General features: G+C 43.5%; 1 protein-coding gene and 1 non-coding gene across 2 annotated transcripts in view; both read left to right on the forward strand.

Annotated features, from left to right (window-relative positions):
- Positions 1-8,094, forward strand: part of GABRR1 (gamma-aminobutyric acid type A receptor subunit rho1) — a 33,399-nt gene extending 25,305 nt beyond the window's left edge. The window contains exons 6-9 of the mRNA XM_059176327.1: positions 1,131-1,271; positions 3,440-3,592; positions 5,545-5,741; positions 6,666-8,094. Coding sequence (XP_059032310.1) covers positions 1,131-1,271; positions 3,440-3,592; positions 5,545-5,741; positions 6,666-6,959 — 785 coding nt within the window. The 3' untranslated portion in view covers positions 6,960-8,094. The remainder of the gene's footprint in view (positions 1-1,130; positions 1,272-3,439; positions 3,593-5,544; positions 5,742-6,665) is intronic.
- Positions 8,095-12,000: 3,906 nt separating this feature from the next.
- LOC131834905 (U6 spliceosomal RNA) lies at positions 12,001-12,108 on the forward strand. Its single transcript, XR_009354999.1, has one exon. It is a non-coding gene; the product is annotated as a U6 spliceosomal RNA (small nuclear RNA).
- Positions 12,109-15,234: the final 3,126 nt, after the last annotated feature.

The raw sequence follows: 15,234 nt of genomic DNA on the forward strand, positions 1-15,234 counted from the left end.
AACCGATTGTAGGCATCTGGTCTACCAAGCATCTTCAGAGCAACACCTAGATTAGTGTTCGATTGAATAACTGGGTGCTCCAGCCCAGCCAAGTGGATACGTAAAACCAATCCTCACACGGGTCAAGGGTAAGATATAGAATAAAACAGAGGAATAAAATAGGGCATCAGGGAGCTCCAGAACAACTGTTGAACACGTGGGCAGGCTGGAGTGGCCGCTGTTAGGTTTTTGCCTCAGGTCTGTCCAGGCTGCTGGTAGGTTTGCTCAGCTGGAGTCCCGTGTGTGCCCACTAAAGTGGGTGAGGGTCAAGGGCGTGGCAGCGCCAGAGGGTGTGGTCCTTCTGAGGGAATCTCTGTGATTTTACCCTGGGTAGGAGCAACTGGAAGCCTGCAGAGAAGGGCCTTGTGTTCTCTTGCATCACTTTGTGAGTCCTTTCTTGTTAGAACACAGTCCCTTTACCTTGAGTATTTAAAGATATTCGCCATCAACGGATGCATTACCATGCTTCGGAAGGAGAAAAGAAAGGGCTAAATCAGCCTAGCTAAGGCAGTTTTGCCACAATTTCACCATTTCTGCTCTATAAGGGTATAGCAGATTCATTCGTGTTAACTTAATAAATGGCAGGTTACATTGTGGGGTGAACACTTTTGCAGGAATTAGGAGCATTGAGGCTCGAGGGCTTTGCTCTGATGACTTCTGGAAGACTAGGGAGAATTCATTTGTCTTTTTTTTTTTTTTAAGATTTTATTTATTTATTTGACAGAGAGAGATCACAAGTAGGCAGAGAGGCAGGCAGAGAGAGAGAGGAGGAAGCAGGCTTCCTGCTGAGCAGAGAGCAGGATGCAGGACTTGATCCCAGGATCCTGAGGGGACTTGATCCCGGGATCCTGAGATCATGACCTGAGCTGAAGGCAGAGGCTTAACGCACTGAGCCCCCCAGGCACCCTTATTTGTCTTTTTAAAAATGTTGTTTTGCTTCATCTAAACTGCGGCTTGTTTATTCACCTCTCTTACTCCCAACTCAATAGTTCAGGTGGGAGATGTGGAGCTGCCCCCTGCGGAGCACCACAGACAGGCCTGGCTTCCCACCCCCTCGTACCTGCGCCTGATGCTGTCTCCTGTCTTTTCAGATGCCTACACGGAGGATGACCTCATGCTGTACTGGAAAAAGGGCAACGACTCCTTAAAGACGGATGAACGGATCTCGCTCTCCCAGTTCCTCATTCAAGAATTCCACACCACCACTAAACTGGCCTTCTACAGCAGTACAGGTGGGGGCAGGTGGGGCCTGGGTGGGGGGTGGTCAGCGCTAGCCTGGCTGGGTGGGTCATCCTCTCTTTTAGGAAAGGTGTCAGTGGGTTGTCAAGGGAGCATTGCCTGTGCCACCTGGATTTGAAGCCAAAGATGGAAATCCTAAATCAGGTCGAGGGGGTGGCAAGCATGGGGGAGAGGTGCTTTTTGGATACCACCAAAGCATCTGGAAGTGATAATCTAGAGAATATTAGTAAAGACTCAGACATCAGCCAGGTGAGGAGATTCGTTTGAGCCAGTCATTTCCAAGCTTAGCAGCTGGCATTTCACCCCAGATAGGATTCCCAGAACCCCCTCCTCTGTAGGCAAGAAACTGTTCTATTTTAGCTCTGCTGATTTCTGTTCTCTATTACTCAATTTCTGATTTCTGAAATAACCCTGAGAATCAGGGTTATTCTGATTTCTGTACTCAATTAATCTTCCCTCCCTCTCTTTTTTTCTGGAATGAATTCTCGCTTAACTATACTGCTTGCACAGGTCCACTTTATAACCTTGGCACCCTCCTTGCTTGCTCTGAATGGGCTTGCCCCCTCTCCTGGCCTGGGGGCATGTTCTGTGCTCTTCCTCCTGGCGGCTGAGGTGAACAGCTCTCTCTAACCCTTACCCCAGTCTTGATTAATCAGCTTTAGGATGATGTTATTCAAACCTTTATGTAGTTTCTTTTCTTTTTCTTTCTTTTTTTTTACTAAGCTCAGCGTGGGGTCCAACGTAAGGCTTGAACTCACGACTCTGAGTTCAAGACCTGAGCTGAGATCAAGAGTAGGATGCTTAGCCGCCTGAGCTACCCAAGCGCCTGTCTTTATGTGGTTTCTTTTGCCAAAACATTGCACGACTGCACAGGAAGTACAACCTTTTAAGTCTTCTTATCTGTAGCAGAGGGCACTGCTTTACTCCCAGCATATCATGGCAATCCAATATACCCCACCTTCTGTATACATCACTCAGGAGTCTTGGTTTTTCAGGGGACCCCCACTTCATCCTTAGCATTCTGACACTTCCTCTTGTCTTAGTCTCTTTGGGCTGCTATCACAAAAAGACCATAGACTGGGCAACTTCAGAAATAAAGAGAAATTTACTTCTCACAATTCTGGAGGCTGGTAAGTCCAAGATCAAGATGCTGGCAGAGTCAGTGTCTGATGAGAGCCCGCTTCCCAGTTCATAGACAGCCACCTTCTTGCTGTGTCCTCACATGGGAGAAGGTGCAAGGGAGCAATCTGGGGTCTCTTTTATGGGGTCACTAATCCCACTCGTGACGTAATCACTTCCGAAGGCCCCACCTCCAAATACCATCATGTTGAGGATTAGGTTTCAACATACAAATTTAGGTGGGTGGGGGGTGGGGAGGTGTGGAGGGGCAGACAGTCAGTCCACAGTGCCTCTACAATCTCTTTCTGGGACTGCTCTACAGTGACAAGCACTGTATTATAATTGTCCAGGATGCCAGGGATTCAAGTTAAAGTTGCCAAGTCTCCATTTCATGTTCAGACCTTGCCTTCCTGGGTTTATCCTGCTTTTTCCTTTTCCTTCCATCTTTCTCCTGTTCCTTTGAACGCCTCCATGCATATTTTCTCCTTGTACAGGATGTAAGAGGAGCTAAAGCATGCTGAGCCTGTGATCATTTACTGTTCCTAAATGCAATGTTTGCGTTAGCGTGGTATTTTAACTTTAAAACATTTGCCTCCATAAAGAAATCCAAAGGGGCTTGTTTAAATAAATGTTTCTCAAACTTTATCATGCAGATAAGTCATCTGGCAAATATTGTTAAAAGGAGATTCTGATACAGTAAATCCGGGGGGTGGGGCTGAGAGTCTGCATTTCTAACAAGCAACCAAGTGACGGTGACATTACTGGGCTCTGCCCCAAACAATGAGTAACAGGAGTCTTAAATGGCCTTCTCAAGGGGCTTCCTTTATGAACAAGACAGGGGCCAAAGATGTCTGGAGAGGGACTCACCATGTGGCGTAGGTTATCATATAATCACTCCCACTGGTTTTATTTCCTCTCTGTAAATGTCTGGCAAGTTTCCAAGGAAGTGTCTAGGGATTTTTGAGTCCCAGAACAGAATGGGTTGTGTGCAGGAGGTCAGCTGCAATGATGTTTGGTATCTTTTCTTCCTTGTGTCCCCCAGGCTGGTACAACCGTCTGTACATTAACTTCACGTTGCGACGCCACATCTTCTTTTTCTTGCTCCAAACTTACTTTCCGGCCACCCTGATGGTCATGCTGTCCTGGGTCTCCTTCTGGATTGACCGCAGAGCTGTGCCCGCCAGAGTCCCTTTAGGTAAGGAACATCTCAAGTGTGTCTTTTAGGCATTTGAAAATACAAGTAATTTCTTCCAGATGAAACCATTCATTTCAAATTGGCTCTACACCCCTGTTGGCATGATAACTTGGAAACACCAGGTTATTGATTCACGGGTCAAATACTATTATTAAGGACCTATGTGGCAAAACTGTTTCCAGGGCCCCACGAGTGCCCGTGCAAACAACCCCCTTTTAGTTTTGTTAGAACCATGTTCTGGGGTCGGTGGTCCTGGTGTGTGGGTGCTTTTTCTGCTCACTTGCATGAGGACACCACTTTATAAAACAGGGCTTCTCCAAAGGTGGCCTAAGGGATCTTTGTAATGGCATCTCTGGGGGAATTTGTTTAAAATAAAGAATCCCGTGTCTCATCTACAAGTTTAGAATCAGAATCTCTGAGAAAGGACCAGAACCTACACTTTGAACAAGGTCTCCTAGTAATTCTGACCCATACTCAGGTCTGAAAATTCCTACTCTGTAAGCATTTTGTGAATAGCTCTTTGCCATCAGCTCTCTCCCCCACCCTAAATGTCACACCCACTCAGTCACACCACCATTGCTCGCTCAGTGGTTCCAAGGCTTCAAGGGGGGAGGGAGGGTGACTGCCAAGGTTTTAGTGACACTGAGTTGGAGCTGGCTCTTAAGGTGACCTCAGTTCCCTGTGACTCAGTTGTTTGCCAAGCAAATGTTCTGAGCTTAATCTGAAATCCCAGGCAAACACCCTTCTGACAAATGTCCTGTCCTTTAGCAACTGTCCCATAGCTTGAACAGTCCTGTGCTAAATGGACATTCTAGTTTCAAAAATCTAACCCCCCTAGCTGAGGCCAGCATCATTCTTGATAAAATTGGCCTCCACGTCCTCAAGTCAACTTTGCTGAATGGGTAGCCTAGTCTGGCATTGGGTTGGCTGTCAGAATTGCTCTGACTGCTGATAATACAGGCCCAGGACTGCAAGATCCTACACCAGCAGCAAGGACACCAGTACTGAAATATACTTTTCCCCCCGTTTGGGGAGGTAGTTATAAGAAATACATATATACCTGCTCCTATGCATAATCTCGGATTTATTTATTTACTTATTTATTAATTTATTATTTTTAAATATTTTATTTTGGGGGGTACCTGGGTGGCTCAGTGGGTTAAGCCTCTGCCTTCAGCTCAGGTCTTGATCTCAGCGTCCTGGGATAGAGCGCCGCATCAGGCTTTCTGCTCAGTAGAGAGCCTGCTTCCTCCTTTCTCTCTGCCTGCCTCTCTGCCTGATCTCTCTCTCTCTCTGTCAAATAAATAAAAATCTTTAAAAATATATTTTATTTTTTAAAATAACCTCTATGCCCAATGTGGGGCTTGAACTCACCACCTCAAGATCGCAGGCTCTATTGACTGAGCCAGTGGGGTGCCCCTATAGATCTCTGTTTTAACCAATTGAATGGAAAAATAAATGTCTTGTTGCCAGAATGTCTAGGGCGGGCTCTCCTGGAAGGACAAGGTGAGACAGATGGTGTTGGCCAGTATGTGGTGGGAGGGGGTGGGTGAGTATAAGAGGTGAAGGAACAGAAGAAGCTTCCTAAAAGCCAAATTTTGAGGGGTCCCTAGGTGGTTCAACAGGTTAAGAATCTGCCTTAGACTCAGGCCCTGATCTCAGGGTCCTGGGATCAAGCATGGAGAGAGGGCTCTCTACTCCACAAGGAGTCTACCTCTCCCTCTCCCGCTGTTCTCTCGCTCGCTCGCTCTTGCTCTCTCAAATAAATACATAAATCTATCTTAAAAAAGAAAGCTAAATCTTGAAAGATGAGCAGGTGTTTGCTAGACAGAGGGGCAGGGACGGAGATACTCTAGGAGAAAGGAGCAGAAGGGACAAAGAACAGAGGAGTGAAGCCACCCAGGGTCTTCGGTCAAAGGCAAACGACTGCTTGTTTCTCACTCTGTTCGCAGGTATCACCACCGTGCTGACCATGTCCACCATCATCACGGGCGTGAACGCCTCCATGCCCCGCGTCTCCTACATCAAGGCGGTGGACATCTACCTGTGGGTCAGCTTCGTGTTCGTGTTCCTGTCGGTGCTGGAGTATGCAGCTGTCAACTACCTGACCACCGTGCAGGAGCGCAAGGAGCGCAAGCTGCGCGAGAAGGTGACCTTAACACGAGTGAGGGGTCTGCTCGGGGATAGAGAGCCTGGTCTAGCTCTGGACCATGGGCACGTCAGACCTTCTCTGTAAATTGGGGTGGTGACATCCCCTCCACCTGCTTCACCAGCTGGTGTGAAGAGCAAACAAAATAATACATGAAAACAGTGTGAAATTTACCCTGGCTACATCTTTCAGTCATTCAAATATTTATTTAGCGCCTGCCACATATCAGCAGCTAAGCCAAGTTAATTAAGACAAAGTCCCTTTAATCGTGGTGGTGTTCATTGTTTAGTGCTAAAAACAAGATGACAGTTCAACATGGTGAAACAATTATTTGTGAACCCAGAGGGGTAAAAAACAAACAAAAAAAAGAAACCAAAAAAAAAGCAAACAAACAAAACACTTCCAGGGAAGCACATCCTCCCTTCTAGGAACCTCTCTTTCATATGTGATTTCTGGAATCACCTTCCCTCCCACCCGGCTTTTCTTTCTTCCTCCTGTCCAGTCAAATGGTTCTTTCCTCCAGAAACCTAGAACCAAGTAGGAGTAAACTAGCACCACGATGCTACACCTTTCAGTCCCCACCCCATCACACCACACTACATACACATAATGTTTTCAGAAACATTTTTATCAGGGCTCCTATCAGTTTCTGACCTCAGGGGGAACGGGACAATTATCTGATCAGGAACATTCGGGGGGGTCTCTGACACGATGTGATGTTCCCTGAGAGTTGCTCCGTAGACTTGGAACAAAAACGGACACCTGCTCTTTTAGCACGTTCCCCTGCTGACACCATTATTTCCCCAAGCCCCGCCCCTAACTGGGAGTAAAAGAACAGAGAAAAGGTCACCGAGACCAGATGGCAGTTTCTTCTGAGAGCCTGGGCAGAGCTCACATCCCAGTGTGTGTTTGCTGTGTTGGCAGCTTCCTTGCACCTGTGGAATACCCCAGCCTCGAGGCGTCATGCTGGAGGGCAGCTACAGCGACGGGGAGGTTAATGACCTGGGCAGCTACATACCCAAGAATGGAGAGAAGCCAGAAGAGATGATGGTGCAGCTGACCTTGGCCTCGGAGAGGAGCTCCCCACAGAGGAAAAGCCAGAGGAGCAGCTACGTGAGCATGAGGATTGACACCCATGCCATTGACAAATACTCCAGGATAATTTTTCCGGCAGCATATATTTTATTCAATTTAATATACTGGTCTATTTTCTCATAAATGCCTGTAACTCTATAAATTTCACCTTCTTCTGTATGTGTCACAGAAATACCTGTGTGATGGAAGTAATTTAAGGTTATGAGGCAATTAAAGTTCCCACTACCCACCCTTCTCCTGCTTTCCAAAACTACATAGACAACATATTCACTGCTTTAATTTGCACTTACTAACCCCCTGTTGCATCCACAGCACAGCATGCTGCCAGGAATAGGACACCCATAGCAACTGGTGATAGTTGTTACTGGAATCCCCTGGAAGAGCACGCTGCCCGTGTTGGGGACACGCTGTAGCTTAACCTGTAGCGATTATTCACATGAATGACGCCCTCTGTGCACACGTCATTATATTCCCTGGACTCGGTGGGATTGGGAAGCACTGAAGTTCACTTGCGTGAAACATACAAGCACCTAAATCCCCACTTGGACCAAAATTCATGCTTCACTTCATATCTATTCCTTATTTTTCAATGTGTCTCCTCATGTTTATTTTAATACAAGGCAAAAATAATTTCCCTGTTTTTATTTATGTCTTGCGGTTCATGAGGTTTCACCTCTTCAGAAGCAAAGCTCTTTAGATTGGTGCAATGACTTCTGATTTGGGGGGATGGGGAGTCTCCCTCGTAGGGAAGCTATGAAGAAGATGGTCTATGCATATGCGTTCTGTCAGTTCTGTCATAGAGATAAATAGCTTAGAAAACTTGTGCTTCAGTGTCTCCTGTTTCATAATAATGGCTTCATGTAGTTCCACCTTGGAGCATGTCCTAGTTCAAAGTGAAGTCCTTTCTCAGGAGTGTGGTACCTTCACTGAGGAACTTGGGAATAGACAGTTGTCATCATAAACACTTCAAGAAAACACATCTTTTGGGACTATTACTAGTTACTTATTAGGAGGAGAAATATTCACATGGTTTCTGGAGAAAAAAAGAACACCAGAAAGAAAAAGAAATGGGAAGACATCACTGTACATCTCCAGTTATATTTAGTGAATGCCAGAATTTTCTGTGAACCAGAAAACAATGGCCCCCTCTCGCTAGGGCATGGGATAAGAGAGAGGATTCTAACTTGATGTATTATTGAAAAATAAACAAGCTATTGTGCTGTGAAGTGTGTAAACCTGGCGATTCACAGACCTGTACCCCTGGGGCTAATAATATATTATATGTTTATTAAATAAATAAATAAGCTATTCATACTATACACCTACAGGATCAACCCCCACCCAACTTATCCAAACAGTACTTGTTCGAAACTCACTTTAATAAAGTGAATTCTACACAATGATGTCATTTTCTTTCCACAGGTACTTGAGCTGAGCATCCATACTAAATAATATCTCTTCATACGAGAACTATGCTTCATTCTAGTATGACAATAAAACCATATCTGCACAAATCCTAATTACAAGGTAGTCTTCCATTTCCCCCACTTAAAAACGCCTTCAAGAAGATACTTAAAGGGATATAGATGAAATAGTTAAACATTACCTTTTGATATTTAAAAACATTTTGAACATTGCTTTCTCATGCTTATTTTATGAAACAATTTCAATCAAATTCTTCACAAACATCCTTGCCACTCACTTCTCGCTCGTGACCACAGCCACTCTGAGTCATCTAGCAAGGTTTCCAGGGCACATCATGTCAATTTCCATCCACTTTGTTTGGGCTGTATGTAGAGGATGCTGTATGAGTTTACTAAAGCTGCCATAGCAGGTGGCTTAAATGACACCAATTTATTTTCTCTTGGTTCTGGAGGCTGGAAGTCCAAGAGCAAGGTGCTGGCAGGTTTGGTTTCTCCTGAGGTCTCTCCCCTTGACTTACAGATGGTCACCTTCTTGCTATGTCTGAGCATGGCCTTTTTCTCTGAGCCCATGCATCCCTAGATGTTTCTTTCTTTTCTAGAAGGATACTAGAACTACTGGAGTAGAGCTCCACCCTTACGATCTCATTTAACTTTAATTGCCTCTTTAAAAGCCCTGTCTCCAAATAAGTCACCATGGGAGTGAAGACTTCAGCAAATAAATTGGGGGGAGGGGTAGAGTGAGGGCAAAATTCAGTCCAGAACAGCTGTCCATGTTGTCACGTCCATTATGTTATTTGCATAATAGTACACCTTATACATGTTTACTCTTGATCTTTATAACATAATCACTTACAGTACTTTTTTTTTTTAAGTTTATAGTGATCTCCACACTGGTAGTAAGGAAGAAAAAGTAATGAAATTCATGTTAAATTTTTTTGCTATCTTGAAGCAATTCTCGCAGGGGACCTCTTCAAGCATTTCAAACTAGCACTGACGGAGGTTATTTCCATGCTCACGTTTCCTCCAGGCCGTACCTTGCTGTCAAGCTACATGTGGGAGAAAGAACTCTAATACGACTTTGTAAAGACTTCAGTATAAAGCAGCTCCCTCTTTCTGGTGGATAATTTTGGAGAGGACCTCACCACATATGTGGGCATCTATATAGTACTTCATGAAGTTTTGCTGGGATAACTGGAGAATAGGAAGATGTGGTTAATAAAATTGCTTGGTTAAGAGGCAGGTACCATTATATGCCCATATTAAATAATTTTTCAAGAGTCAAAATACTGTAACGTACAGTTGACTTGACCTATAGCAAACATAATGTATTCTCTATCTGGTAGTTCAGGATTTTGAGGGTTTATCATCATTTTTGTGCTATAATGTGGACATCATAAAGGTGTGTAGAGTGTTAGCCAGGAAGGAACTGGGGTCAGTCAGACCAGCCTTGACTCAATGGCAATATTCTCTTTCTGTGTTACATATCCCTAACCAATACTCATTAGCTTTTTCATAATTCACATCTTAGAGAAGAGTGGTAATGCTAGGTTTTAGAAAGAATAAGAAATGGCTTGTTAATAACAATGAAACCTCACATTTGTAAAACCCAGTTTTACACAAGTACTTCTTTTTTTTTTTTTTTTTTAAGTAGGCTCCACACCCAGCATGGAGCCCAGTGCAGGACTTGAACTCACATAATCCTGAAATCAAGACCTGAGCTGAAATCAAGAGTTGGATGCTTAACCGTCTGAGCCATGCAGGTGCCCCACAAACAAGCACTTATTTATTTATTTATTTATTTATTTGTCAGAGACGGAGAGGGAGAGAGCCAGAGCACACAAGCAAGGGGTGAGGCAGAGGGAGAGAGAGAAGTAGATTCCCTGATGAGCAGGGAGCCCAACACAAGGCTCCATCTCAGGATCCTGGGATCATGATCTGAGTCGAAGGCAGACGTTTATCGTACTGAGCCACCCAGCATCCCACAAACAAATGCTTTTGATGTGGCACACTGGGAGCAAATGGTCAAGAATGAATTCTTGAGATGTCTTTGGTGCAAAAAAAGGTGTGTGTGTGTGTGTGTGTGTAAGAGTGCAAAAAAGGTGATTTTATTAAACCATAGGGACAGGACCTGTGGGGAGAAAGAGCTGCACTGGGCTTGTGAGGAGTGACTGATTACACACTTTCAAGTAGGGAAGAGGTTAGAGAGAGCCTAAGTTTCTAAATGCAAGGTTTCTAGGACCTTCGGGGCAGTTTTTGTTAGGATAAGTTAATTTACCTCTGTCTAGTAAATCCTTAGTCATGAGACCCTTCAAATGTGTATCAGTGGGCCATCTGTTTGGAGGAAGGTTGCTAACATATCTTGGAAAGGAAGAGATAAAGGCAGTTTCTGAAGGGATTTTCATATGTTAAAGAAGTCTTACACGATCCTAGAGGTTGGGCTAAGGTCAAGTTAAAGTTGCCTTTTGCCTCTAGCAGAGTATTAATACTGAAGCGGTTGAGCTCCACGAGGAAGGAAGGTCACTCTGCTGTCCCAAGTACTTGTCAATGGGCTGTAAGTTGTAAGGAAGTTTAAATTTTTTCTACATTTCTTTCACCTTTGTTCTCCACATCACTTTCACATAGTGTATTTGTATTAAAGATTCCTAAGTTTCAAGTACAGAAACCTTTCATTTTGTGATAACTCACTGAAGAACCCATACGAAGAGACATAGACTAAGAAGTCAGTGAAGGGGGGGCACCTGGGTGTCTCAGTTGGTTAAGTGTCCGCCTTAGGCCTTCGTCTCAGGGCGTGATCTTCAGATCCTGGGATTAGGCCCCATGTTGGGCTCCCTGCTTAGCAGGGAGCCTGCTTCTCCTTCTCCCTGTGCCCTGCCCTGCCCCTCCCTGCTCACAATGCTCTCTCTCTCTCCCTCATATAAACAAAATCTTTTTTTTTAAAGATTTTATTTCTTTATTTGACAGAGAGAGACAGAGCAAGAGAGGGAACACAAGCAGGGGGAGTGGGAGAGGGAGAAGCAGGCCCTGCCAAGCAGGGAGCCCTATGTGGGGCTAGATCCCAGGACCCTAGGATCATGACCTGAGCCTAAGGCAGATGCCCAATGACTGAGCCACCCAGGTGCCCCTCATATAAACAAAATCTTTAAAAAAAAATCAGTGAAAGAAAAGAGTAAGATAAATTCTCGATGAAAAAACAAACAACACTTCCATTTTCAGGCCAATGAGAGTTGAACACAACCCTAATGAATGCAAGATACAATTCATTCTTTTTTTGGTCTATACAGCATTCGACACTTTGATTTGTCTGAGGAATTTGACAGCACCTTTGGTATTTTGTAGCTTGAACCCTCCTGTACCTACCTGTTTGTCCCATATACAAAAGCCCTTTAGACTTTATAGCTCTTTTTTATTCTGAAAACTGAAAATAAGACAGAGAAACACAATGTATAAAGAAATGCAAAATGTAAATACTCCCCAAGTCTCTACCATTTCCTTGGTTTAAAAATTTAATTGACATTTCTAAGAGTAGTATTAACACTGCGGAAAAACTACTAGAGCAAGAAAAAAGGTCCTGGCAACAAATATTAAATATAATCTTAATTTGGGGGGTTGCAACATAGAACCTACGTGAATGTAATTCTAAAACATTGTCCCTAAAAAGGATAGATTCTAAGGAAATGAAAAGTATTGTAGGCTGAGAGGTCAATAGAATTATTTGATAAGGATTAAATAGAGAGGAACACGTGCTCGCTTCGGCAGCACAGATACTAAAATTGGAACAATACAGAGAAGATTAGCAGGGTCCCTGCACCAAGGATGACACGCAAATTCGTGAAGCGTTCCATATTCAAAATAAATAAATAAATAAATAAATAGGAACGCAAGTTGCTTTAGGAAATATTTCGGGCCACGATGGCAAGATTTCTTGTGTGCAAAAGCCAAGAGTTAAATCTCATTCAGGCACATTTTAACACGATTCCACTTGTTATTTTCTATTAAGTTTCTTTCTCTTAGATCTCCTACCAGAAAGCAATCAACTTAGGATCACCCAATTTAATGATATGCCTAGAAAAAAAATCATTCAAGTGTGATGAGAGAAGAAAAAATCCAACTCTGAAAATTTCTCAGTCTTCACCAAAAGTTGGCACCATTTTCTCAGGTCGTACATCTGCGCACAAGTATCCTCATATGAAAATCAATTTTAGTATTCTGGCTTCCCCCCAAAATACCATGACTACCACTTAACATGAGCCTGGCTCCATAGTTACTGGCTTTGCCATTTCAAATAGTTAACAATCTTGGCAAAATTGTCTTTAGTTATGAAATATGGCATCCTGTACCCACATATGTCTGGTGGATTTACCTAAAAACTGAAGATTTAAGGTACAGCTTTACAACAATGTTCCTGTTTTATAATACTGTTCCATAACACAATATAACTATCATGGCATCCTCCAGTTGGATTTCCATACTGGGGTATTCACTGCATCTATTTTTTAATTGGGATAAAAATACAATCTGATTCTGGCAATTCAGATATCCCCAGAACAGTGTTGGCATCGAGGCCTAGGAATGCGTTAAGAAAGCAGAACCTCAGTACCCGCCTTTCTCCTTCTCTATTAGAACCCGTATTTTATTTTTTTTTCCAAAAAAAAATTTTTTTTTAAGATTTTATATTTATTTGACAGACAGAGATCACAAGTAAGCAGAGAGGCAGGCTGGGGTGGGGAGCGGGAAGCACACTCCCTGCTGAGCAGAGAGCCTGATGCGGGGCTCAATCCCAGGACCCTGGGATCATGACCTGTGCCGAAGGCAGAGGCTTTAACCCACTGAGCCACCCAGCTGATCCTAGAACCCATATTTTAACAAGATCCCTTCAGTGATTCGTGTGGGGGCTACCAGAGAGCCTCGGGGGGTGAAGGAATGTACCCAGGGCAGAACAAAAGAGATAGAAGTTTATTGATCACTCTGTAAGACAGCAGTGGGAGGACAGTAAAGGAGAGACTGTCTGCCACGAAGTAGCATTTATAGGGCAGGATAAGGGAGTATGAAGACTTATGGAATTTTTGGGAAGCCTTTTAGGGTAATCTTAGGCACTGTCCGTGGTTGTAATTAGCGCATTAGTCAGTTAGGGCCTATGGCTATTTGGAGTGGGTCACTTAAAGAGCCTGTCTTCAGCTCTGTGGTCACAGTGGGTTCTCTCACCTTGTTCAGGTTTCCATTGCTCAAGCTTGTTGCCTAAAACAACCATCCATACGTTCAAGTTAGCAAAGCTCTGAACTAGGCTCACACAATCGTGCATCTTTGAGTATCATTCCCAAGAAGGGATTTAAGAGCTACGTGCATACATTCAACAACTCAATACTGAGGGCTGAACTATACGTGCTAAGTCTTGAGTTAAGAGCTATAGCTGGTGTGTTGATCTCGAACAAGTTTGTCAGGAACACTGCTCCCTGCCCCCATACTGCTCCCTGCCCCCTAGTCTACAGCCCTCAAGCATCAAACCCAAAACATCGAACATCAAAAACACAAATGTCTCTACAAGATAGAATGAAATATTTGTCCTGGAAACCACAAAGCTCAACTGAGTTTAAACATTTTTTTTTTTTTTTTAAATTCTAAGGGAGGATGAATCTCAGTTACATGGGATCTAAGTGCAGATTTGGGAAGTAAATTTCCTTGGCGGATGGATAAGTTATAAAAAGCAAAAAACCCTCATAATCCTACTAAGCAGAGGCAACTAGTACTGCTCATCTTTTTTTTCTTTTTTTTTTTTTTTGGTACTTTTTAAAAAAGATTTTTTTTTATTTATTTTACAGACAGAGATCACAGGTAAGCAGAGAGGGAGGTGGGGTGGGGGTGGGCGGAGAGCAGGTTCCCTGCTGAGCAGAGAGCCCCATGCGGGGGCTCGATCCCAGGACCCTGGGATCATGACCTGAGCTGAAGGCTATCACTTAAACCCACTGAGCCACCCAGCCACCCCTTTTTGGTACATTTTTATATAGTTGCCATCATATTTTATATACAAATTACTTTTGGTTCTTTCCTGTAACATAGCATGACCATTTTCCTACTAAGAGCTCTTTATATTCTGCAGTCATTGAAATCATTCCCTATTTTAAACATACAAAGCAACCTTCCTCTTAATATTGGATAAAAAATAATACTGGGATGAATACTCTTATTAGATACATATTCTTGTCACACTATTTCATTATGCTAACAATGAATGTCTGAAATGGATGTTGATTTGAGATCAGTATTTTTTATTATGTTATAGGAGTGTGATTCTAGGCTCCTAGCTTTCTAGGACTTTAAAAATCACAAATGGGATTAAGCTATACCTTAGTAGCATCTGACAATATGGAAAAGCAACCCACTTATACTAGCTTAAGAAAGAAAAGAATATGGGGGAGTTTCACCTACAAAAAGTAAACAGAAGTCCAGCTGGGCCTGATGAACACTGAAAAGTTTTCAGACAGCTTTAATTTTTAGGCAGCATAATACCCTTACATTTCTGGGTGATTGCTGTATTGGCTATTAAGTTTGGGGTACCTGGGTGGCTCAATTGGTTAAGAGACCACTTTCAGCTCAGGTCATGATCTTGGAGTCTCAGGACCAAGTCCTGCATCAGGCTCCCTGATCAGCGCGGAGTCTGCTTCTCCCTCCAGCCCTCCACTTCTCGTGCTCTCTCTCTCTCTCAAATAAATAAATACTCTTAAAAAAAAAAATGTCCTTTGCATGTACATGACATTCAACTCCAGACTTGTCATTAAAATTCTAGGGCTCATCGTCACCTAAATGACACCCCTACCCTAGTCTAAATTCCCAGGAGAGCTAATCCAAATGCCTCCTCACCGATATCAGAATTCCACGTCAGTCTGTATAGGCCTTCCAGAGCGCTGAAAAAGGGTAAACCAGCTCTTCAGGAGACAGGAAAGGAGTTAGCAATCAGAATCAGATTCAGATTTTTCCTC

This window comes from Mustela lutreola, chromosome 6, assembly GCF_030435805.1.
Source record: "Mustela lutreola isolate mMusLut2 chromosome 6, mMusLut2.pri, whole genome shotgun sequence".
NCBI lineage: Eukaryota > Metazoa > Chordata > Mammalia > Carnivora > Mustelidae > Mustela > Mustela lutreola.